Raw genomic sequence first — 25,556 nt, forward strand, 5'->3', positions numbered from 1 at the left:
TCAGAGTGTCTCTCAGAAATCCAGCTCCTGATCAGCTGCAGTGCCCCTCCACATGACTGCCTACCCAGGAATGTGGGCTAGGAATGTCTATGTGGTTTCAAACCCCATGTATTTTAGGCAGGTGGCTCAGATGCTGCATGTACAGACATCTCCTGACTTCCTGGCACCTTCTCATATCTGACACCTCCGTACATCTTCAAGAAGTATTAATTAGGTCTTTAATTAATGATGCTATGAGGCTGCAAACCTCAAGACCCCTTCTAAACCAAAGGAAATTTTGCCAGGATTCTGTATCTTTGTACTAAATATCTGCTATTGTGTTTCAACTCTCTGAAAATTGAAAATCCATTTATGTGTAACCTGCTGATTAAATAAGCCGGAGGTGACTCTCCTCTTTCTCATAACTACTTCCTTTAAGCTTTTTCCATGGCCTCTTCCTCCTACCCTGGGGTGAACTGTCATGTCACAGAGCCTCCCCAGGTTCTTTCAGGTAATACATAAGTAGCCCTCTTATCAGGTATTAAAAAGTGCAGCCAAGGTTATTACCAAAACTCTAAACTCTTATCCAGTTGATAACTTCCTTTCCTTGCCATTGCCCCTTTCTTCACCCTACCCCAGGCTTTCTCAGAGTAGGAAACTCCCAGCGCAGTAGCAGGGTATGGTTGGCAGCTTCATATTTTTTTTCCTGCCTCCTTGCCCTCTGGGGTTTGTGGGCCTTGCAGCATCAGGAGGGAGGAGATCGAAGAAGAGGCAGGAAGTCATATCTGACGGTTCAGTTGCAAGCAGAGCTCTTCATCTGGTAGATGCTGAATCACTGCTTTCTTTGCTCTTGGGGTGTTTGTTCGCAATTCTTGGAGATAGACCTATTAAGCAGCCCACCAATTGCTCCCTGCAAAGAGCGCCTGCAGTTCTTTGATATAAATGATGTCTCCTATGGTTGAGTCGTCACACCTTGTAGGAAGCTCTTTTTGCAGATTCTCCTCTAAAGAACCCACATCTGGCTCTTAGGTAATGGACACAGGCACTGGTTGGGACTCCCCAATACACGCACAATGCTGGTCACTCTTCCTTTAGCCAATCCAGCCACCCTCAGCTTCTCCCCTGAGGACCTTTTCAGGATGAGTCAGGCACCAAGATCTGTGTTTCTCCAGTTCTGGGGAACACAGGGCAAGCGTACTTGAAGACTCCCTCTCATTAGGCTTAAGGTGAAGATGAGGGCTCTTCTTTTCCCTCTATTCTATTAGCAGAATCTCAGTACACCCTGACACTTTCTGCAAATTAATCCTTGCTTCTCATTTCTACAATCTCTTCAGCAAATGCTTCACCTTCTCCTATGGAGAATAGGGGATCTGGTGGCATATGGGCTAATGCTAGCAGAAGGGTCCTCCAATCCTTTCAGAGTTCAATGTCCCTATCAGAACTTTCTCCTCCTTCTCAAGGGGAAACTCCTTATGGGAGTTTTCATAACATGTGGAGTTGAATCAGAAGACATCTGGACCATAGATGGACCACTACTGAAATGTCAGAGACCTGATCGTGTGTGTGCATTGAGAATGAACATCTGCTGATGTGTAGATGGCCATGTCTAGTCTCTGGACTAGTAGGATTATCTCTCCATGGTCTTGCCACAGTGTCCGGGCTCAACATCACAGTTTCCTCACTCTTGTCTTTATCCGGACTCCAAGCCCCTCTGGCCACCTGCTTCTTTCATCACTTCTACTTACCCCTTGTTGGGATGATGAATGCTTGAGAAATCTTATCTTCCTTACACCATCCCCAAGACTTGCTGGTCTAACACCATATTGAACTCAGAGGCCCTGCAAGAGGCTGGCCTTCTTCCTAATCTATAAACCCAGAAGTCCATATTGCCCCTCAACTGTCTGGGATTTCTGTCATTCACTTATTTCATCAACTCATCCCTGCCCTATCTTCCTATACTGACTTCCTTCAGAGACATTCATTCTTAGCTCAATGTTAGACGCTTCCAGCTGATCACAGACTCCTGCCATTGATTCCAAAATGAGCCTAGAAGTCATTCTCCACCCAGCCCTGCAGGCAGTCTTAATTATAAGTCATGATGGACACAGGAAATGAGACCTTCTTGCCATCAAAACAGTCGTTAGTAGAGAACCTATGTACCGGAGATGGGTCCAAACAAAGTGTATAAAATTCAGCAACTTAGGCATTTTGCTCATCAACTATGAGACACTGCACTGGGCAAGTCCTTGCACTTTTTAAAATCTCAGTAGCCTCATTTATAAAATGGACATCATTATAGAATCCCTATCTCATAGCTCTGTTAGGAAGATTAAGAGAGACGGTATACATACCAGGCCAAGTGCGTGGCTTGCTGACTCAATGTCTTCTTCCTTTTTGTGACATCGTAGATGCAAGTGGGGCCAGGCTTCCATGTATCACTTCCTCTCTCTAATACAAGCACTTAATAACAATCAGAGCAGGGGGTTTTCATGGAGTATAAGATTAGCTAAGAGGAACAGGAAGCCCGAGGCTGGGGGAGAATTGAAAATGCCATATATTTTCATTTTCATTAATTGGGTTTAAGGATGATAAGGCATCTGTAGCACATCCTGGGGGTAAACATTAGGCTTTGAAACATGACCCATGCAGTCGGCTTCTTTAGAACCAGGTAGGCCTGAGCAAGAACTAAACAGAAAAGCATGGTATCTAATATCGGGGACGGGGTCTCTTGGTGTCCATCTCCTCCAGGGATTCTCACTCGAGTCGGGCAGTTCTATCCCCAGGGCCATTTGGCCACGTCTGGAAACGTTGTTTGTGGGGAAGATGCTCCTGGCATCTGGTGGTTTGAGTCCAGGGGAGCTGCTAAACATCCTCCAGTGTACAGGGCAGCTCCTCTCTCAAAAAAGCATTATTCAGTCCCCAAAAGTCAACATTACTGAGGGTGAGAAACCCTGCTCTAGTCTAAATTCACAGTCTGCAAAGTCTTGCAAGTCTACAAAGGCCTGTGAGCATATGTTTTCACAGGGACAGGGAGCTCACCCCTTCCCGTCGTATCCCATTCTGTCCCTGGACAGCTCTGCTTATCTGGAAATTCTTCTTTACTTCAAGGAGCAAGTCATCCCTGTGTGCCTTCCCTCAGTTGTCCTCCATTTTAGTCCTCACAACTACCTAGAAAAATCCTCCATCTGCATGGCAATTCAGAAAAATGAGACTTTTTAAGCAATCTCTTCATCTCCAATTGAACATCAGGCTATTTGTGTTTTTTGTTTGTTTTATTATTTTAGTTCCTTTATAAGAACCCAAGCATTCTCCTCTCAATGCTACCCAGTTTGTCTCTGTCTTGTCTGAATTGAGACCCCCCCACCAAGAACTGAGTTTTATCTCCATTAACTGACTCTATCCATTTCAGAACACAAAAGAGCTATCACCTCCCTCATTCTGAATTCTTTACTCCTATTAATGTGGCTTAAATTCTTATTAACATTTCTGACCTTTGCTACCCTGACAAGTATTTCACCTCCTATTGTTCAAGCCCTAAGGGTATTTCTGTGATTCGTACGAGCCTGTGTCTGAACAGATTCAAAGCAATAATGTGCAGCAATGCAGAGCAGACCGTGGAGTTGGACAGACCTGGATCTAGCATTTCAGTTTTGCTTGTGACTTTGAACGAGTCACTTAACTCATGTTGGCTTTACTTCCTCATCTACAAATGGAGTAATACAAGTTAATACTTCATATGATTGTCATATGGATTAGGGGAAAAAGCACCATGTTCAGTTCATAGTAAGGCCTCAATAAACTGTTGTCAGAATTAAAATGAATGTGAATGTTAATGACTTTCTGAGACTCAGGGGGGTACTCTCTGCCCCCTCCCCATCAGGTTTCCTCCTGGTATGATAGGAAACCATTATTTGTGGCCTATTTATGGAGTCACACTGGGCTTCAATGAATTAGTCAGCTCTTTTACGTGGCATTTGCACACAAGCTCTAAGCAACAAGGATTCCAGGAAGCAAAGCGTGTATGCTGGGTCTTGGGCATCTGATGTCCTCACCTTCCCCTCTCAGTGTCTCAGTGCCTCATCTGTGGAAGAAAGACAAGCTTCTCCTCTGAACATTCTCTGAGCTCTCTCCTCTACTCATGGAAGATGCTCCCTCCAGGTTTCCTAAGAGCCCTGGTTCATAGACACCTTGAGAGCCTAAGTGATTGGTTTACAGAGATGGAGATTAGCACAGGATGGCTTTTATTTAGAGAAGAATTGACCCCATTTTTATAACCAAAGACTCAGTTGGGCCTTGCCTACCACTTGGTTTATCTCTTAGGAATCCAGCACATACCAGTTACAAAATGCTAGAGCAAAGAGGGTGTCCTTGATAAAGCTGGTCAGACTACTTAATCATCATGCTTTGGAAATCATTCAGTCACTCAATGATTCCTTTTAATAAGCAAATGTTTGGCCAACCTCTACAGTATGTCAGGTTATATGCTATGTGTTGAGGATATCAAGAAGAATTGGTCACAGTCCCTGCCCGTAAGAGGTCGGAATCTGATAGAAAACACAGACATACAAAGGAAGTGCAATGCTTGACATCTGTGGGGGAAATGCATGAGCAGGTGGGGAAGGAGGACCAGAGGGGCTTCAGGGTTGAAGTGAGCCTGGAAAAGAGTCTGGGCATCTTTCTATCACTTGTGGCCAGGTTTGGTGTCACTGTCAGCAGAACCCAAGTCCCAGATCTGCTGCATAGCAGCTGTATGACGTCTTGTGAGCTCTTTTTCCTCTCCAAGCCTCAGTTTCTTCATCTGCCAATCACAGGAAAAGCGATTTCTACCTGGCAGTGTATTTGCAGTGATTGAATAAGATGATTTGTGCATGGTGGTTGTGCATGGATGAGGGTGTGATGTAGACCTGCCTGGATGACAGCAGGGACAGCCACCGTCACTCACGTGAGCTCACTCTCTTGCCTTCCAGGCTGAGGGACGTGGCCGGGGCACCCATGATCAGCAGCCGCACGCTATGCTTGCACTTCCACCCTCGGAAAGGTCTGCACCACCAGGTCCCCGTCATGTTCGACTATTTTCACCTGTCAGTGATCTCGGTGACCATCCACGCTGCCCTGGTGGCTCTGCAGCAGCCTCTGATCAGGTATGAGGTTATGAGCCCTGGGGTGCATTTCCATTTAGGGTGAAGCTGAGAGGACCGAAGTTGATCATGATTTACCAGAACAGACCAGAGGAGCTTCTCTCAGGCTGAAGGTTTAGGCTCTGGGCCTCACTGAGGGGCAGGGGAGAGGTGGGCGGGGGTGTGGAGAGAGCATCAAGACTCAAGGGGATGCTGTCAGGGAGCCTTGAGGCTGAACTACTAACTACGGTCAGACCTGAAGACGATTCTACACGTGTCCTTGCTTCTTTCTGACTGTGCCTTATTTGAGAAGTCACCTATCATCCCTGAGACACACAATCTTCATCTCGAAAACCGGAGTGCTAATGTATCCTGTCTACATAAGGTTTAGTGAATCTCACATGAGGACAGTGGCCAGGTGTTCTGTACCACCTCCGTTTTCTCTCCTGTCCCCAGCTTGCTATTCGTTCCAGTGCAGGACCACCTGCGTGGCCCTGTGCTCTCCCCTTCGGTGAATTGTCCCAGAGCATCTCCAAGGCCCCAAGAAGCACTGAGGTTTTATGGATTCTGTAAATGGAGGGACAGAGCTGACAACAGTTAGCACATTGTACCATGCCTGGGCATCCTCAGACATCCAGCATGGCCAGATATGTACTTCTAATCACTTCAAAACCTCCCACTTGCACATGGGCACAAGTTGCATGTGTGAAAAGGGATGTTTAGGGACAGAATCTTGCAACATGGAGCTTTGGGAAGGGAACTTTCCTAATGTCCCTACTCAGGACAGCTAATCAGAGCTGGGAGTTGAAATGCGTGTAGGGGAGACTCCAGTCCCCACTGATTGTTGGGCAGGGCCTTTGCTGTCCCAACTGCTTACTGGAGAGTGAGTAGGAATGAGATACCTCGATCTTGGCCACGTGATGTGACTAGGAGGTGCTGCTCCTGGAGGCCTGCACCCCATCCCCGTGCCATCTTCTGGTCCCATCCTGGGATCTGCTTGCTAATGGGGCCATTTCATATACTGACCTCGGGTGATAGAGGTGATGGATATGTAGCAAACTAGTCATGATCCCCAAACCGAGAAGTGTCACCCAGAGATAAAGACTCAGTTTGGCTCAAGGGCAAGGTGAGATGAGAGAAAAAGGGACATTGCACTCGGGTAGGTCTTGAGCAGTGTTGCATTTTGACAGAAGGAAACCATGTGGAAGTGTTAACTGAGAGTGTGTGAAAGGAGCCAAGGGCATCAGAGAAGACAGGGTGGAGAGAGCTGGTGAGGACCATCACCCGGCCTGGAGACATGGGTTGGGACCAGAGAGTCCAAGGCCTTTGGTGCCCTGCTGAGAAGTTTGGACATCTTCCTGCCCAAAACTGTATTGAGCTTCTTGATGGAAACTAGGCCCTAAAAGAAAGCAGACACTGTGTCAGGGAGACCTTGGGGCCATTCATGATTCTTTCACTCAGTGGGTCTTTACTGAGGGCCTTCTGTGCCCCAGGAATGGTGCTAGGATGCGCACAGTAGAACCCACTGTGGGATCTAAATCGACTGAGATAGACTTTCCCTCAAGGAGTCCCCAGCTGAGTGGGGTGGCCAATCTACATATGTGGAATTATGAAATGGCAAATGCTGTCCTAGAGTTTGATAGAAACTGTTACAAGAATCAAAGATATAGAATCAAAGGAAAGCAGCCCTGAAGTCAGAAGCTGCAGGACATAGAATCCAGAAAGCAGCAGAGGGTCTCGTGATCCTGGGAAGGACGTTCCCTGGCTGTGAGCTCACCCTGAGGCTTGGCCAAAAGTGGCCTCGGTGCAGAGTTAAGGACATGATCTGTTTGCCGTCAGTGAGGCAGGGCTGATGGCCGGAGGCTGCGTCCTGGGAGTACTGGCTCTTGGCTGCGGAAGGTGAGGCAAGACCCCGGGTAGGAAAAGCAGAGCTCCCTGCAGGCGGCTCTGGGGCCCTGAGTCTGAATTGTTCAGCATCAGCTGGAGTCAGGACCCTCTTACTGTCTAGCCCCACCATGTAATTTCTGGGATCCTTGCATGAGTCACCTAACTTCTCTAAACATCTGCTTCAACATTGAAATAATAAATAGCTAGGTAGACAGAGACAGAGAGAAATTTTTTAAAATGGGTGGAAATACTAAACCAACAGAGGTGATGAAAGGATGCAATGAGATGACGCACACCGTCTACGTCGCACATGGTGAATAGGTGCTTGGTTAGTGGTGGGCGTCACTAAGCGTTAGCCACTTCTCCTAGACAGGCCAAACCAGAAAGCTCTGAGATAAACTGATCCAATCTGGGACCTTAAAAGACTCCAAGCTTGACAGGGCAGAAATATGCATAAGCAGTGAACTCTAATTCAGTGTGCAAAGTATCATGGGAATACGATGTAGGGCTGGGGTTAAAAGTGTGGGCTTTGAGATGGGATGGATGCGGGTTGCATTCTGAGTCCCCTGCTTCCTAAGCCCGTCAGCTGGAGCATGTGACTTATGCTTTCTGGGCTTCAGTTTCAGGACACACCAGAAGGCTGTTAGAAGAATTAAGTGAGATAGAACGTGTAGCACCCTGAGGCATGCATTCAGTTGGTTAATATTTATTTAGCACCTACCATATTCCAGGCTCTGACCTAGGCCTGTGCCTAGCACATAACAATCTCTTATTAAACGGTGGATAAATTTTAGCATGGGGAAGAGGAAGCTCTGCTTAAGAGAAATCAGGGAGGACTTTAGAGAAGAAATGGCCTTTGAGCTGGACCCAGTGCATAAGAGACTGTGACGGTGAAAAGTAAACTTGGGAGGGTAAAGGGGAGCCATATTTAGCAGTGCAATTAATGGCACATTAAGGAATTGAGACTCCGTTTATTGTACAAGAAGGAAGCACTGAAGGTTTTGAGCAGGAGAATCACCTGGTCAGACCCTGTTTTGTAAAGATCTCTGCAGCCCCTGTGAGTGTGTCAGGCTGGAGGTGACATCAGGGTGGAGGCAGGAGGACCAGTCAGGAGGAGACGGCCACCGTCCTGCTCAGAGATGAGAAGTGTTTGCATCGACTGAAATGGCAGTGAAAGCAGGTTCCTCTGCTTTTGCTTCTGGGAGCCCTGATGCTATTCTAATGAGGATTTGGGATCTGGAAACTCTTAGGAGAAAGTTTAACCTCCTGGCAGAAACCAGTCCTTGCAAATTTGTCTGTAGCAACCTTGCTGGAGATGAGCACAGATGGAAATCCACTGAGAACTTTGGCTTCTCCGGGGATGGGGGTAGAAACAGGACTGCCTTCTGTTCTCTGGATTCTGCGGGAAGAATTCTATCAGTTAGCTCACAGTGGCTGGGGTCAAAGGGAGCCATTAAAGGTCTGGGAAATACCGTCAAACTGGGCAGGCTCTAGTTTTTCCAGGAAAGCAGTTTTCATAGCATCAGTTCAACCCCATCAGGAAGAAGCAGGTGTGAAATTAAAATTTAACCTCAAAAGACCCTTCACTCTCCCTGAGACAGACTGAAGAAAAGAATCCAATTTTTAACCCTCAAATGGGTACAATTGGATTCTACTTGTGGGGTTCAGATCCACTGGAAAAGCTAATCAAGGCCACACTGAAGTTAAATAATGAGTTATTCTAGTTATTAATTTGTAGTCTGTCCCCTGCATGTGGCCTGAACATCACTGCTTATATACGTATTCTCTTTTTCTTCTGCTATGTTCCTTTGATCCATTCTTCTAGCTAAACTGTAGACTTGCTCCAGATCTCAATTTGAAACAAATCCGAGTAATCATTATATTATACTTGATTATATTTGTGGTTATCAACAATAGCTTTATAAATGTAATAATGATTATATTAGATTTTATTGTTTGTGGTATTATTGATGAGAACTGCTAGCATTTATTGCATCTTTGCTATTTGCCAGACACCATACTTAAAGTTGTATGTAGCTAGTCTCATGGAATCCTGGAATCCTTACAACAACCCCATGTTTAAAGTGCTCATTTCAACCCTTTAAACATGTGAGGAAACAGAGGCACCAAAAGATTAAACAACTTTCCCCACGTCACAGAGCTTATAGTCACTGCTGATGGGGTTTGAACCCTGACAGACTTGCTTCATTGGCTGCCTCTTAACCAATTGGCCGTACTCTACATGAGCATCATCTCTATCTATTCATATTTTTCACCGAGTTTGGCTTATAATCTACTCATCTGTGCTCACTGGCCTGAGTTTACCTCCGTCATATTATATCTGCCTCCCACTCTAGACTAAATGTCTTTGAAGTGAGGGTCATGCCTTAATCATCTTGCCATCCTATCACCTAACACCTTTCCTGGCAAGTGGCGTGAACCTAGTAAATATTTGAATAATTGAATTAAACAGAAATATAATATTAGCTTTATTCCCCTGTCAATATTTTAAGCAGGAATGTGGGTGTTTGGATTAAATTCTTCCACAAATATTTCTTGAGCTCCTGTGATGGAGATGATGCCACCTGAGGCTATTTATTGTCAAGATCCTCTTTGCATCAGAGACTTTGAATCTCACGGAGGCTCAGGGAGGGCACAGGGCTTGAAGGAGCTCACTCCAGGTTGTGCCACCAAAAGGTGTAGAGGCAGGACTCAGACGAGGTCAGATGGAGTGTCCTCTTGTCCTTCTGGCCAGAAGCCTGTTCTACCTGCCCCTCCAGTTATGGAACTTTGCAGCTCTGCCTCAGTGTCTCTCAGCGGGCATGTTGTTGGCCTTTAGGGGACATTTCTTTGTATACATAGTAGGATATGAGTCATCTTTGGCTCTCAAGCTCATATACCAGTTGCAGCCCCTTGTCATGGCAGCATCCAAAAATGTCCCTTCCCAGCACCCCTTCGGGAGTGAACGACCTATTCGAAACGACTTGTCTCATAGGCTCCCCAATAATACCACCCAGGGGACTGAGTTGATGACACCATCACTTTCTTTACATTCTTTTTCTCCCTTTTCAATTCTCTTCTTTTCAGTTTTACTCGTCCCGGAAGAGGCTCCTGGCTTGGTAAAGCTGGCCCAGACACAGGACCAGAACCATCTAGCCTTTCTCTGGAGAACCTGGTCTTTGGAGCTGGATACTGCAAGCCGGCTTCCTCAGAGGTAATGTCTGCACGGGGTCAGTAGCCCCAAGACTTGTAAACTTCACTTTGCAGGGTGTGTGTGTTCTATGAGTTTTTCACTTCTTCACTTCATTTAGAGATTCTTTGCTCCGTGTGTCCCCTCCTCTCGTATATCCACCCATTCTTTCTTTTAATCACTGCTATATTTATCAAACATATTCCTAATGCTAGGCCCTGGGGTAGACTCAGGGAATAGGGTCTTCATATGGCATCTCTTCTGTGTGGTCCCCTTGAAGAATATGATTCTCTGAAGCTCACGGTGCGTGTTGTGATGGGCTTCCCTTGGACCCTGTGGTAACCTTGAAAGCCTCTTGAAATTGAGCTGCTTTCAAAACTGGCTTCATCTCTCATTTGCTCACTTCTCTAAGCCTCAGTTTTCCCACCTCTAGAGTGGGGTCACTAATACTTAATGACTTCTTGGGGTAGTATGTGTCAGGAAATGCTGCAATGAATATAAACTTCCAAGTCCAGTACCTGGTACTCAGTAGGTGCTCAATAAATATGCACATCCTGTCCTTCTCCTTGTTCCTTCTTCCCAAGAAACACCTGCTACTCTTCTATGATCCACAGGGCTTTGGTCACACACAGCATGCTTAGCCCATATTTCTCCTGAGCCAATGCATGACTGTTTTTATTAGGGGTCTGCTCAAAGATAACCAGCCTGGATTAGTCTGGGTTCTCCCGGGAAACAGAACCAATAGGAGACGTACAGTTGATTGATCGATAGATAGATAATAGATAGATAGATATAGGAGATATATATATATATATATGTAGGATATGTATATATATATAAAGAGATTTATTATAAGGAATTATGTCATGCAATTATGGAGGCTGAGAAGTCCCACAATCTGCTATCTGCAAGCTGGAGCCCTGGGAGAGCCAATGGAGTAAGTTGCAGTCTGAGTCTGAGCTTTAAGGCAAAAGAAAACTGATGTCCCAGCTCGAAGACAAGCAGAGGGAAAATTCTCTCTCACTCATTCTTTTTGTTCTACTCAGACCTTCAGTAGATTGGGTGATGCCCACCTACTGTGGGGAGGCCGATCTGCTGGAGCCAGTCCACTAATTCAGAGGCTAACCTCATCCAGAAACACCCTCACAGACACACCAGAATCATGTTTAACTAATATCTGGGCACCCCATGGCCCAGTCAAGTCAGCACACAGAAATTAACCATCTGACATCTCACGGTATAAGTGTGAAAGTCTGTTCACGCTCAGTCACCCCCAAAAAGACGTACTCTGCCCTCCTGTGCAGCCATGCTCCATGCTCAGATGGTCAGCATATCAGCATATTCTGCACTCAGCTTGCTCTCCTGTGACGTCACCTTTCCCAGCTCTGAGCCCCAGCCAGGAGGCCTGGCTATGCAAGCTGCCCAGGTCATGTCTCCATCTGGTCCAAGCGCTGTGTCACAGGTTCTCATTGGAAGAGCTAAGAAGAGAGCTGCTAGACCCTCCAGAGGGACAGGGGACCTGAACCCAGCATGGGGCTCCATGATCAGCAAAGAACAGACTTTGGAGCCAAATAAAAGTGCTCGAAGGTGAACTCAAGCTACTTGTCGAGATAGGACCGTGGGCAACCACTGAGCCTCCAGGAACAGTGTCCTAAGCATTGACACAGGACCCAGCAGATAGTAACAAGGGAGCGGAAGGCAGGGAGCCAGCACAGCTGGGCGTTTCTGTATTACCTCATGTGCACGGATGGCTTCAGGCTTCCAGCGTGGGATTGGGAAGGGATAGCAGGCAGGGACCTCCTGCTCCCTCTGCATCCAAGCATAGACCCTTCATCATTAGTGGATGCTATGTGCATCCCCTAGATCACTCTCAACACCCTGCTGCAGGCCCATCCCTGTTCCAGCTGCCCTGTAGGTCCACTGAAGCCTTTGCTGTGACCACGTCACAGCCCAATCTCTCACTCTGTGGAGTCCTGCTTCTCACTCCTCCATATGTTCTGGCCCCAGAGCCTTCGCAGTAGATCTCCTACCTGAAAATCTCCAGCCTAGCCTCTGTTTTCCAGGCACTATGGCATGGGATCTTAGGGAATGTCAGAGGTCGTAGATCAACTCAAAGCACTTAATCCAAGACAGGGGCCTTTGCTGATGCCACACGAGCGTATAAGGATGATTATGACATGGTGTCTGCCCTGAAGGAACTCTGATGCACGACTCCCTGTGCATCCTCTCATGCCTCATTCAGATGACCCCAGCTCTGTGAGTGCTCTCCGGTTTCCTAGGGAGAAATTCTCTCTCCCAAATGCTTCCTCCACACTCAAGGCTAGGCATCTCTGTCTCTCCTCCGCTGGGTTCTGAGTGGCTGGGGAGAAAGGCCATCTTGTTCAGCTCCACATCCCCAGGGCCCAGTACCATGCCTGGCACATGTAATTAGTGCTCAAGAATGTCTGTTGAAGGAATGATTGATACAAGTACGTGAGTCATGTTCATGTAGAACTCTGAGCCACGAGAGAGCTAAGCCCCACAAATGTTTCTTGCCTTGTATGGCAACAGACAGAAACCAGTGGAAGAGAGTGGGAGAGTGATAGGAATCTCCATTGACATCTGAATGTTGAACAGGGCTGCCCTTACAGACTGTTCAGAAACCCCAAACCTGCTGTGGGGTGGGGTGCATAGGCAACACCGCAGATCACTTCAGTCCACCTGATTCTGTTGCATCTGAGGAGGCCAAGCACGACCTAGGCAAATCTCTACCTTGGAGACTGTCGTAATGTGGTCTCAAATACCTGCTATGCTAAATACTATATGACTTGTGGGGGAGGGGGGGACTTATTCACCCTTGTGGAAACTCAGGTTCTTCAACTCTAAAATGGAATAACATCTATATTTTAGAGAGGATTTCAGGAGTTAATACGTGTAAAAACAGTACAGAAATAAACTCATAGCAGGCACATGATACAGTATAGTTTTTTTCCATTTCTCTTCTTGGCTATTTTTGGGGATGTGTGTCGAAGAAGACATCCCTGTCTTTTACAAGAGTCAGATAAAATAGCTTATTTGTGGGTGCTCAGCAGTGAACTTGCTCACGGAGCTCAGCTCAATGGGTTATTTTCAGGATCTGCTTCTTTTCCTGCATTTTCCATTTGGGCACCATCCAGCTATGTGGGCTCAGAGCCGCATGCCCACCCTGTGCCTTCCCACAGGCAAGGGCTGCCAAGCAAAGAATAAAATCCACTCCTCCCCCTTCCCCTGGGAGCTGTGCTTCCAAATCCCCGAGAAGCCCAGTGCATTAGCAAATAGCATCGGGATCCACACAGATTGCAGCATCAGCTGGAAGGATTAGAGAACAGGTGTTCCCTTCAAAATAAGCCTTTCTGTGCAGAGACATTTGCAGAAGCTAGAGTTTCATGGCAAAATGAGCTGCCTGGCCAGACGAATCATGGGGAAATGAGGGTTGATGGGACAAGCCACATCACTTTCCCATAGCCAGGCCCCTCTGGCCCCAAAGCCTGCTCTTTCCTCCTGTCCCTTGGGCAGGTAGAGCCTCAGATTCAGAGTCAGAATGAGAGCTTGCATCCCCTCCCCATCACAAGCCAGCAGCTTTGCCCCAGGGGAATTACTTTCCCTCTCCCACTCTTGGCTTATCTGTCAAAGGGGCGACTAATGCCTGCCTTGCAGCATTCCTGAGGAGATTAAATGAAATGAGCTTACAGAAGCCTTCAGTATAGAACCTGGCACAAAAGTGCTCAATAAGACCCTCTGCTGGTATTATTTTATTTTGGCTCATCAACATAATTAAACCTAACGTTACTCCAAGAGTCCATGTAATCTTGTGGGCAGGACATTGAATAAAGGGTCTTAGAGATAGTTCTGTTCTTGGCTTCAGCACTAACCTGCCATGTGACCCTCAGCCAGACACCTGCCCTCTTTGGGTCTCAGTTGCCCATGGAGTAGAGATAGGATTGGGTGAGATCATCCTGGAAGCCTCCTTCAGCCCTCTCTGTGCTATTTTTACTGTGATATCCTTAACTCTGCCTGGTACAATCGGAGACACGTGACATCTGCTTGACGTTTTAGTCCAGATTCTCCAGAGAAACAGAATCAATAGGATGTGTGTAAACACACACACACACACACACACACACAGAGGAAGAGAGATTTATTTTAAGGAATTGTCTCACGTGATTGTGGAGGCTGGCAAGTCCAAAGTCCAATATCTGCAGGTTGGGCCAACAGGCTGGAGACCCCAGAAAGAGTAGTGGTTTGAGTCCAAAGGCCATCTGCTGGCTGAATGACTGAATGCCTTCTTCTCATAGGGGTAGGAGGTGGTCAGTCTTTTTCTATTAAGGTCTTCAACTGATTGGATGAGGCCCACCCATATATGGGGGTAATCTGCTCTACTCAAAATCTAATAATTTAAATGTTAATCTCATCTAAAACATACCTTCACAGAAACATCTGGAATATATTTGACCAAATATCTGGGTAATGTGGCCTGGCCAATTTGAACATAAAATTAACCATCACTCTTAATAAATGCTCAGGATCTGATCAGACTCTCACTGAAGATCAGGAATCCAGTCACTCAAAGTCAGGAGAATCCCTTTTTTCCTCCAGGAACACTGCACACCCCCTTTCTTCTCACTGAAATGAGTAGGGTTGTTCCATAGAGAGAGGGCAGAATGGCGACCTGGAGAGGAGATGCAATCTTTAGAACTCTTCTCTCTTCAGAGCTCTGCTCCCTGGACCGGGGCATCAGTGCATCAGTTCATTTATTTAACCATCAATCATTTATTCAGCCTCTACTGTGTGCTAGCATCTGTGTGCTAAGACGATGAATAAAGCTCGATCCTTACCCTCAATGGATCATGGAATCTAGTGCATGGGGCAAAGGAATAATTACAAGTTTTGCATTCCACAATAGTTTGCAAAGTCTGATGCTGCTCATTTTAAATCACATTTTTGAACACCTTCCCTGTTAAGCCATTGATGCACACAGAATCTGGCAATTCCCACAATGACTGTTTACTATTTCCTTTTACAGATAAAGAAACTGAGTCAGAGAGAGGTTAGGAGATGTCTCGCAGTCACATGGCTGGGCAGGGACCAAGCTGGGGTTTTCCCTTGTTCAGCTTGATGCCATCTCCCCACGCCCCGTCATTACCCACTAGGTGAACGGTTAACCACTGAAGGGACATTGACTCTTCCACTCTGCCAGTGCAGGGCATCTTTCTGATTTATTCCCCTGTGTTTGCCTGGCGCAGTGCGTGTGCTCAGGAAGCCTTTGTTGAATGAATGAGCGTCAGAAACTGTGCAATTGGAGAACATCTGAATGCAAGAGAACAAAAGCCCTTGCAAGTCTCCTGTTAGGCATTCAAACTTTCCAACAGATCCGTCCCCAGCCAGCCCGGTGAGCCTTCTGATCCTTTGCTCTCCTGTGGAGATCACAGAGTCTGTGCCCTGGGGAATGTGCTCTGTCAGAGCTGAAGAAAACGTCAGAGATGGGTATATTGGCCACCAAAGTGGAACCTGTCCGCCCTCTGCTTGACTGAGATGACGTTTTCCCAGACAGAGACACATGTGTCATTGAGAGGCTGTTCCTGGGTGCCGCTCTGGAGCCATCGCCCTTTTAAGTTGAATTGCACAGAACTGCAGAACAGTATCCTTCTCGAAGGGAACAATGCTCACAGCACACATGTACAAGCTGTACTTAGCTTTGCAATGTCTTCCATGCTGAGCCCTGTACCCTGACAGCCCCTCCCTCACTGACAGCTGGTATGTGTCTGGCAGGGTGGGGTGGGGAGGGGGAAACTGAGGCACAGAACTGACTTCCAGGCAGAAATCTCCCCTCTCTCAGGTGTGCTCTTCTTTTTCCCCTTTCGCTCCATTTGACTGGGTCCTGCACACTTTACCCTTGCTTTAAATATACCCTTACTTGTTATTGTGAACATCTTCATGGCCCTTTCGTGAGGCTCCAGAGTCTTGTAGGTAAGACACAGACATTCCTTATTACTGCTAACACATCAGTATATTGCCTCTGGGCTGTGACGTCTCTGTAAGCAAAGACACTACCTTGGTTTAGTCACTGACCAAATATTTATCAAACACCTACTACATCTCAGGCACTGTGCGAGGAGTTAGCGACTCAGCATTAACAGAAATGGCAGCCTCAGCCCCTGCCTGGTGGGACACCTTTGTTTCCGCAGCCTTTGGGGCCCATTCCAGTTGTGGGCACCTGGCAGGTGCTCCGTTAAGGCTGGACATACAAATCAGTGAGATGACATGACGTTGGATTCTTGAGTATATCCAAGGAGTGAGCCCAGCTCCCTTAACCATCAGACACAGCAGGCCCAGTGCCTACGGACCACAATGTTTTTAGGGGCCAACGGAATGTTTTCTTGTAAAATCAGAAGGCAAAGTGCATATAATTCCATGTGGATTATATTTATCTTTATATCAATGCAGTCATAAAAATATAATTTTAAATCTATTTTTCACTAGGTAAAAAGTGCCTGGGCCTGCAAAAGTCCTAGTTGGGCTCTGGGAGCAGTCGTTATGACCCCTCATTTTTGCTTCCTGATTATGAATGTAAGAAAGCAGAGCCCAGGGAACCCAGAACACTTCCCCAAGGGGGGCGGTGCTCCCCAGAACTCAGCTCTCTCTTTGGCCCCATGCTTCATCAAAACCCATTTCGTCAGCACGATGCTGCACGTGGAGCGTGCCACACAGACATTTGTATGGGGAGGAAACAGCTGAGTGCTGGGGACAACTGTTTCAAATTTGTGAATAATATGCTGTAAGTTTAACCACCTGGGGAAGAATCAGAAGTTACTAGGAATGCACAACAGTAATTTAAAGAAAAACGTGTTTTATAGGTAAAAAAATTGCCTTTAATGACTTCTACTATTTCAAGAATTAAGATAAGTATTGTTGTGTTCTCCCCCTCCATTAAAATTAAATATATATATTTTAATTTCTCATTTAAATGATCATCTAATTTACTAAAGTCCTGCAAAAGAAATAGCAACTTGCTGTATGGTACACAGGCCCTATTGGGCTTTGAGTACATGATGCATTACATTAATCTGCACACGAATTCGGTATAATTCCACAGGTCGTTTCTAAAAGAGGCTATAACTCAGTGAAAATGGGCTTTTCATGCAAAAGTCTACAGTATTGCTTATTTATGCACCACCCTTTTCATTAGTGAAAACTGCCTTTATTTCGCATCGCCTGCCTTTGGACGCCGCCTCCTCTCCAGGTTTCCAGGCACGATAGGAAATGCCAGGTGGTGAGGGTGAGGCAGACACATCCCTTCCCGGACAGTCCTGCGTTTCCCCACTGTGTCCTTGGTGTCCAGCTCAACAGATGCTCACTAAGCATATATTGAGTGAATACCAGATGAAGGAGCAGCAGGGCATACAGGCAAGTACACTGGATTTACAGTAAGGAAACCTGGTAGGGCTAAGGTTGAATTCTTCCGTGGATTAGCTGTGAGAGCTTGGGCAAGTCACTTAACCACTCTGAGCCTCTGTTTCTTTTTCTTTTCTTAATGGGGGAGATGAAACGCATTCATCGTATGGTGTACCTGGGACTCAAGATAAGAAAGCTATTTCCCCCTTGAAGTTCCCTTGCTCACCATCCCTTTCCCTCCTCCTGTTCCCCACCCCAGGGATGGTGTGATGATGACACCACAAATCACATTTACCTTCTAACGTTATTATATCAGCTAAATATATTGAGCACTTATTCATGTTAGGTTCTGTGCTGGATATTTTTAATATGCTTCCTCACAGCTCCCTGAGTAGATTCACATTATGTAGTTGAGGAAACTAAAGCTCTGATAACTTCAGCACATTGCCCAGCATCAGACAGCTGGTCCCTGGCAGGGCTGGGATACAAGCCCAGGTCTGACTGCATCTGACCGTCACCTTCTGTCCACTCTGAGTTACTTTTCACCTACTCGTCCCCTTTAATCCTCCCAGTAAGGGTGAGGGCTGTGTCCATCACACTGAGTGCCTAGCCCCAAGCATCAGCAACAGGCATCTCTTTAATAAGTAAGTATGTTAATGTTTGCTCCTTTGTCGGGTGAGGAACCTGAGTCTAGGCCATTTGTTGTGCACTTATTTAGACAACGATTATATTTAATGCTCAAGAGTGACGATGAGTGAAATGACGGCGAACAAATCAGCCCCATCCATACACTCTGGAGTTTGCAAAGTTTAGCTAGAAAAAAAATGATGTTGAAAAAATAATTTCATATGAGATAAACATTAAGAAAGAATCACCTACAGTGCTGTGATTCAGCTGGAGCATGTAAGAGGGGGGCTCGACCATACTGCGGTGATCCAGGGAAGGCTTCTCTGGGGAAAACAACTTAAGCAAACTGACCAGCTAGCTGGTAACAGAATGCAGGACTCTGAATTCAGATCCATTTCTTGCCATGGAATAGTGGCTTCGTAAGTCCTCCATCTCCCAAAGCTAGACACTAGTGGGACCGTCAAAGTTATGTGGACCATCTTTCTTTTTGGAGAAAATGCCCTTTGCTTGAAGCTTTTATGACTTTATTTAACAAGTTTTTATAGAGCACCTCATGATTGCCCTCATGATAAATTAGACACAAACAGCCTAGAGAGAGGAATGTGGACCCCAGACAGGAGCTGACGCTGCAGGGGCTCAGTCATTTGCTAGTGATCTGCCAGTGAAGCATGAGAGGACCAGGCTCCTGAGACTCGGACATGGGCAGGAAACACTTCTCAGAGTGGAGGATCTCTAATGTGAGTCAAATGAGTGAACTGTCAGTTGTCGAGGGGAGGGGGTGGTGAGGAAGAGTAACAGCAGCGAAGGGCAGGGAGAGAAAGGACATGGCACATTTGGGGACTCCAGGGAGGTTAGTGTGGCCAGATGTGGGGCTGGGAAGGTCACCAGTGGCCTGATCATTAGGAACCCTGTAAACAAGTCTAGCCAGAAAAATATTGCAAGCAGGGGATTGGCACTATAGGCTGTGTTATCAACCTTGCATAATCTTGTGTAATCAACCTTGTGTAATCAACCTGTGAGGGTTGATTGAAGGAGAGAAGGACTAGGGGCAGAGAGACAAGGGTGGAAGCTGTTGCAGTGGTTCCCCCAAGAGTGGAATAGTGGCCTTGGCAAAGTAGAGGTGAGTTGAGCAGGCGAGAGAGATGAATGGATGTCAAAGCTGCAATTGAAGTAGAATGGAGAAAACTTGAAGAATAAGTAGATGTGGTAGTTGTCTGTCACAGGTCATAAGGGCTCAGCTGCAAGCTAGCTCCCCAGTAAGAATTGGCAAACTTAATTCACACTTAAGTGTGAATGGCTGAAATCATCCATTTTGGGTGACCCTTGTTTAGGCATTTACATTTTTAAAATGAATGTTTAACTCAAAGAAGGGGACATATGCTATTCTCTCTGCCCGGAGTATCCTTATCTGCTCCTTTCCCATCACTCTTTCTACCTGAGGAGCTCCTGTTTATCCTTCAAGACCCAAGTCTGTCACCATCTTTTCTGACCACCCCAGATATCTGAGGCCACTATTTTGTCTGTCCTACATTTGTACTTTCGATATGCTTCTGTTCTCTTGCCTAAATGTAATAGTTGTTTAATGAGTCTCTTTGCTTCACTTGAAAGCATTCCATGAGGGCATAGTCATTCATCTCAATATTCACAGTTAAATCACTCCAAGGACATTTTACCCTCCTTTGCCAGGGCGAACCAGGGTTGCCCTCTTGAGGGAGCAGACATATAACAGATTCAGTCAATAACCAGAGTTTTAAGCATTAAAGGGATTAGGGACCCTCGGAGTGGGCTAACAGTGTCCACAACTCTTTGTCATTTACCTGCCGTTGCCCTCTTTTTGAATGTCATGACATGTCATGTGGAAGTCTAAATTAGGAGAATTAGGAGGCTGAAAGAAGTCGAGCTCCCATATATTGCCTGGGCACAAAAGAGAGAGCTGGCCTCTTGGGCAGGTCCTGTCACTGTTCCATGTCATCTAACACAACACCAGCTTGCCAAGTGAGCATCATGTCTGTCACTCACTTGCTCAAGAACCAGCAAAGGGGGAGTGTTGCCAAGAGAAAGCATGTGGCAGGGGTGAAATTCATAAGCTTTGAGGCCAGACACACCTGCACTGATGGGCATTTTTTTGCCTGTATTGGATACTTCATTTTACAAAGGTTCATTGGTATCAAACTTGCCCTTCATGCTGGACTCTGAGAATTTAGCTAGGAGCAAGATGTGCATGTTTCCTGTTGTCAGGGAGGAAAGAGATAGAAAACACACAAATCCTTACTTAATAATAATTGTAATGAATGTAAAGAAGTTGCTATTACAGGGAACTTGACCTGGTCTGAAATACAGGGAAGCTTCCCTGAGCAAGGGTGATTTAGGCTATGATATGAAGGGTGAGTAAGACAGAGCCGGGGGCATGCAGATCTGCCACGTATAGGTTTTGTAAGTTGTACACTACACAGAGATGCCTGGCGGAGCAGGTGAGTTGGGGCTAAAATCCTGCTCATTTCCCACTTGCCAAGCTGTGCTTCATTGGGGTGGTGTTCACCCAGAAGAGAAAACTTTTTTCCCCAGTTCATCCACCTGGGGGAGAAATATCTTTCTGGTTAGCACAAAGGCACCCTGTGAGCGCACAGTAACCCTGGAGGAGGAGGAATGTTTGAGCGAAGGGATTGCTCTGGCAAAGGCCCTGAGGTGGGAAAAGTGATGTGATGAAGGATGCTACTGCCAGTGGAGCTGGGACCTAGTGACCAAGAGGGTAAGGGATATGAGTGAGGCTGCTGAGGTAGGTGGGAGCTACCTCCTGCAGGACCCTGCAGACTGTGTACAAAGGATAACAGGGCTGACCTCTCAGGGTCACTGTGATGATCAAGTATGGTACGGATCTGAAGCAGTCAGACAGAGCCCAGCAGGGAGTGTGGGCTCCTTAAACTAAAGCTGGTGTCGCTGTTATCACAACAACCCAATAGCCTAACCTCCAGCATCCGGATCTCCACATAACTTTGCTGGTCTCCAGTCACCATCCCACAGGCAGTCATTCTAGCAAGGTGATTTATCATTTATGAAGAGTGGCCTCCTAAGGAAAGTCAGCTATAAGTGACCAGATGCAGGAAGAGGCTGCCTAAGAACACGATGGCTCTTCATCAGAGCATAGGTGTTTTGGGTGGTTGAGGACTAGACTGTTGGATTGACTGTGGCTCTGACCGGTAGCGTGAATGGGTCCGCCATGTTTTCCAAGCATACGTGAGGGGAGAGAGGCATCTGGGAGGTGGTTTCTTGAATACTTTGACCAGTGCAAATACTGATTATTGAGCGAGAGAGAGGGTGCAGTTACAATCCCAAAGGCAGTTGGCTGAGGTGTTGGGTCTAACTCTGTCAAGATACGCTCAGCATTGTATGAATTTAAAAACAAGCTCTGAATATAAAGCATTTCACTGTTGATGGTTTTGTGGGGACCAAAACCTCTCAACTAGTTCTTGCTGAATGGCAAAATATGTGCCAGACTTTGCCCAGAATACTGGTTATTCGTGAGTTTCTTTCTTGCCATCTAGCTGGGCAAATATTCCCCAGTGAATGTCTTGATGTCAAAGAGAAGGTCTTTTTTTATTTAATATGGTCTTAGTGGAAGGGAAACAGATGTGGGAGCCAAGATTTTGAGGCTCTAAAACTGCTTTCCCCCAGTGTCTGTGCTGAGTGACCTCAGCAGAGGCCACCCCGTGCAGATGGGCTAAATCAGGAAATGTAGAACCTTGGAGTTTGGGTGGGGTGGGGTGGAAGAGACTGAGGAGATGTTCCAAAATCCCATTCATTCTTCTTGGGCACACCTGAGGACCAAATTTCCCAGCCACACTTGCAATTTGATTTAGGCCATGAAACTAGGTTGTGGCCAGTAAAAAGAGAGCAGAAGTGATATAAGCCTCTTCCCGTCCTTACGCTTCAAACCTCTTGCTTGATCGCTGGTCTTTCTTTCCTTTCAATGGTGACCTCAGAGGCACAAAACAAAAACGAAAGAACCTGGATCTGGAGACACTGGAGGAGAGTCACACAGGAGATCCACTGACCTGTATCAGACTTTTCAAAAACAGAAAAAAATAATGCTGTGAAGTAAATGAGATTTAGAAGTTGTTTGCTACAGCAGTTAGTATTAATTAAGAAAAATTTGTGTCTTTCGATGGGCCCACCATAACAAAAACCTAAAATGCATGGCTTTGACCTTAGAACTCAGGCATCTAGAAATGGGGAATTTGATATCAAAAGACGGACGTGATTATCCATGTTACACAGTGGCAGAACATTTGGTAAACGGTCGCCTCTGAGAACTCGGAAGACAGACCACAGGGCTGCTGAGCTGTGTCCCTAGGGCAAGGGTCCCAGCCTCAGCACTGTTAACATTCGGGGCTGGATAACTCTTTGCTGTGAGGGCCGTCCTGTGTACTGCAGAGGGTTTAGCAGCATCCCTCGGCTCCACCCATCAAGTGCCAATAGCACCCCCTACTCAGTTGTAACAACCAAAAATTTCTCCAGACATTGACGAATGTCCGCTGGGAGGCAAAATGACCTCTGGGTGAGACCCACTGCTCCGGAGGAGGAGCTTGGGAAAGAGAACACTGGCAGTGCATCTGTGCTCCTTGTGGCTGTGTTTAGTTACAAAAAAACAGGTGAGCTCAGAAAAGAATGAACTGTCCTTCAAACAGACATGAAAGGAAACAGAGAAAGTCTATGCAGAAATTTGGGGACTGGCAGAGTTGGGAAAGCCTGTTTCTTTTTGACCACAAACATTAAGAATCATATTTAAAAAGATAAAGAAAAAGAAAACAACTTTGAGTGACAGAGCCCAGGAAAACTTCTCAGTTGAATAAAGTTATGGGGGCTTGGGGAAGAAATCAGATTGTTGCTCCCACTCTCCTACATGCAAACCCAGAAAGCTTCAGGTCAGCTTCCATTTATTTTATATAGAGAGACTTGGAGACAGGAAATCAAAGTAATGAAGCAGATTTAAGAACACGTAGAAGAGACCAGAAACACATAGATTGACAGCATACAAAGTTTTTAAGAAAATCATATTGCTAAAGGAACCACAAGCTTGGACTACAAGACTGATTGACTATTCTGGGCTAATCTCAACCCTTGGGCCAGTGGTGATACAGCACAAGAGATAGGCTTTGAATGCCGTGTCCCCAAAGAATCGGGCTCCCCACTTCCTGCTTCAGCCTTCCAGAAGGCAGACCCTGGGGCCACAGGTTACACGGATCCAGGGGAATGGACCAGAGTTCTAACCCATAGTAGAAATTAGGCCTAATCAAGAAACCTTTCCCGCACCCAGTCTTCACTTTCTCTCCTCAGCAGATTTCAGGATTGCTGTAGGCCTAGTCTACTGTGTGTCTCTTATTCTTTTCCCATTCCCAGTGGGAGTGCCCATGTCAGTTACCCTCTCCCACTTCTATCATTGTACATTGGGAAGGCCAGTTCACTTATATAGCTTATACTTTTAGATCTTTGGTTGTTGGACCAAGAAAAGTCACATCCAGATCTAATTTCAACATCACCTCCCATCACTCAGAAATACCACAGTTGGAATATGATGCGTGAGGGCACGAGAGTACAGTTGTTCCCCTTGCATGAGGGTGATCTAGGTGTGGAGTGAAACAGATCATTGGTGATCACAATGACAGTGGTGGTGGAGACTGGCCATTTTCTCACCAGTCCCATTTTTTCATAACATGCATATCTGAACACATTTCTAAGCCTCCCTTGCAGTTAGTTTGGGGCCATGTGTCTGGGTTCCAGCTAATGGAATACATAAGGCTCGTCCCTTAAAAACATGTTGCATGATGCTCCAGGCTTTCCATTCCATTTTCTGTGGTGACTTTGGAGATCGCATGTGAAAGGTGAGAGTGTCACAAGATGGAAGGAGCCTGGATTGCTGATGACTGCTTTTAGGAAAACTACTCAAAACTACTGACCCACAGCAGCCTTTGCATAAGTGATAACACAGCTTCTATGTGTTACACACTGAGAGTTCAGGGTTATTTGTTACTGCAGCACTGTCTAATCTATCCTGACTATGACTATGTGTCTCTGGAGAAAGACACCCAGATTTATCAAAGACTAAAAGTCTGATGTGCAAACCCTGTTTTGAGAGTGTGGCGTTTGAGATCTAGGATGCACAGTGGGGTTTAGTGGAAGGTGGGCCTGATCATGTAGGGTCTCCAATGCTAGGTCCAGACGTCTTTGGTGATGATTATTTTAGACTTGGTTTCTGGCAGGCCCCATGCAGAAGGTACCAAAAAGAAGGGCACAGCAGAGGTTCTGCAGGGAGAGGGCGCATAGGATGTGAATGCAGTGACCCTCCTTTAAATGACTTCCTCCAATAACAAAAACACCCAGGAACTGACGAATTGGCTTTTTGGTGACAGTGCTGCAAGCATCAGTGTGAGTGTGCTGAGTGTGTGCACACACGTGTGAGTGCTTACACAGGTACATGTGGTTATGTTTTCAGGAGAGATGAAGCAATCCCCACAAAAGGATCCGTGTTCTGTTTTGAACCCAGTCGGCAGATTAGCAAGACAGTGCACACCTACTTCGCTGAAGCCTCTGCCTCTTCCTCCTCGGTGTAAGATCTTACCTGTCTTACCTGGCCTGGGAAGAGCAGATGCTGCAGGTGGATAGCTGGAGAAAATCCTGGGAAACAGGGATCATCATGGGCCTCCTGCTGCAATGAAGGCAGCCGTTGAAATACTAACTGTCCTCTCCCCTCCTTCCTCCTTTTCCTCTCTCTCTTCTTGGACTAAAGGTCCACTTACAGTTAAGAGAAAGAAAGAGAAATTCAGATAGGCAAGCTGAATGCTGGAATATATGCCATACACCCCCAATAAGCTGGCTCAGGGGAGTTTGTTGTTCAGCTCAGCCTGTCAAATCTACCTTGTCAAATACAGGTCTACCCCCCGCCAACATATGCCTGTCAAGCTTCATAGCATCTCAGCTCTCAGTCTATTTTTTTTCACATAGGTATAGACATCAGAAGTTCAACAGATTTGCACTTCTTAGTAGCTCATTGGTGATAAACAACCTTGAACATGGTACCAGGCCACAAACAGGGAGCCTCTCCTGGGGCTGCCCCTGCAGCTGGAGGTAGTATAGTAGTTGTTAACCAAGAGTGGACATCAGCATCTCCTGTGGATTCTTTTTTTTTCATAGTTACAATTTTGATAAGAGTTATAATGAAGTAAGGCAGGTGACTACTATTTTCCCCTCTTTCTGTCATCACATATGTATCCTTTTTTTTGTCACTGCTTGTGTCTGCCCCTAAATCTGTCTTGTCCTCTGTCTCTTTATCTCTCCCCTTTCTTACATGG

At 46.2% G+C, this 25,556-nt stretch overlaps 1 protein-coding gene across 1 annotated transcript in view; it reads left to right on the forward strand.

Annotated features, from left to right (window-relative positions):
* FAM135B (family with sequence similarity 135 member B) overlaps positions 1-25,556 on the forward strand; it is a 182,265-nt gene that overhangs the window by 93,678 nt on the left and 63,031 nt on the right. The window contains exons 5-6 of the mRNA XM_046642563.1: positions 4,947-5,120; positions 10,071-10,197. Coding sequence (XP_046498519.1) covers positions 4,947-5,120; positions 10,071-10,197 — 301 coding nt within the window. The remainder of the gene's footprint in view (positions 1-4,946; positions 5,121-10,070; positions 10,198-25,556) is intronic.

Source organism: Equus quagga, chromosome 16 (genome assembly GCF_021613505.1).
Source record: "Equus quagga isolate Etosha38 chromosome 16, UCLA_HA_Equagga_1.0, whole genome shotgun sequence".
Taxonomy (NCBI): Eukaryota; Metazoa; Chordata; class Mammalia; order Perissodactyla; family Equidae; genus Equus; species Equus quagga.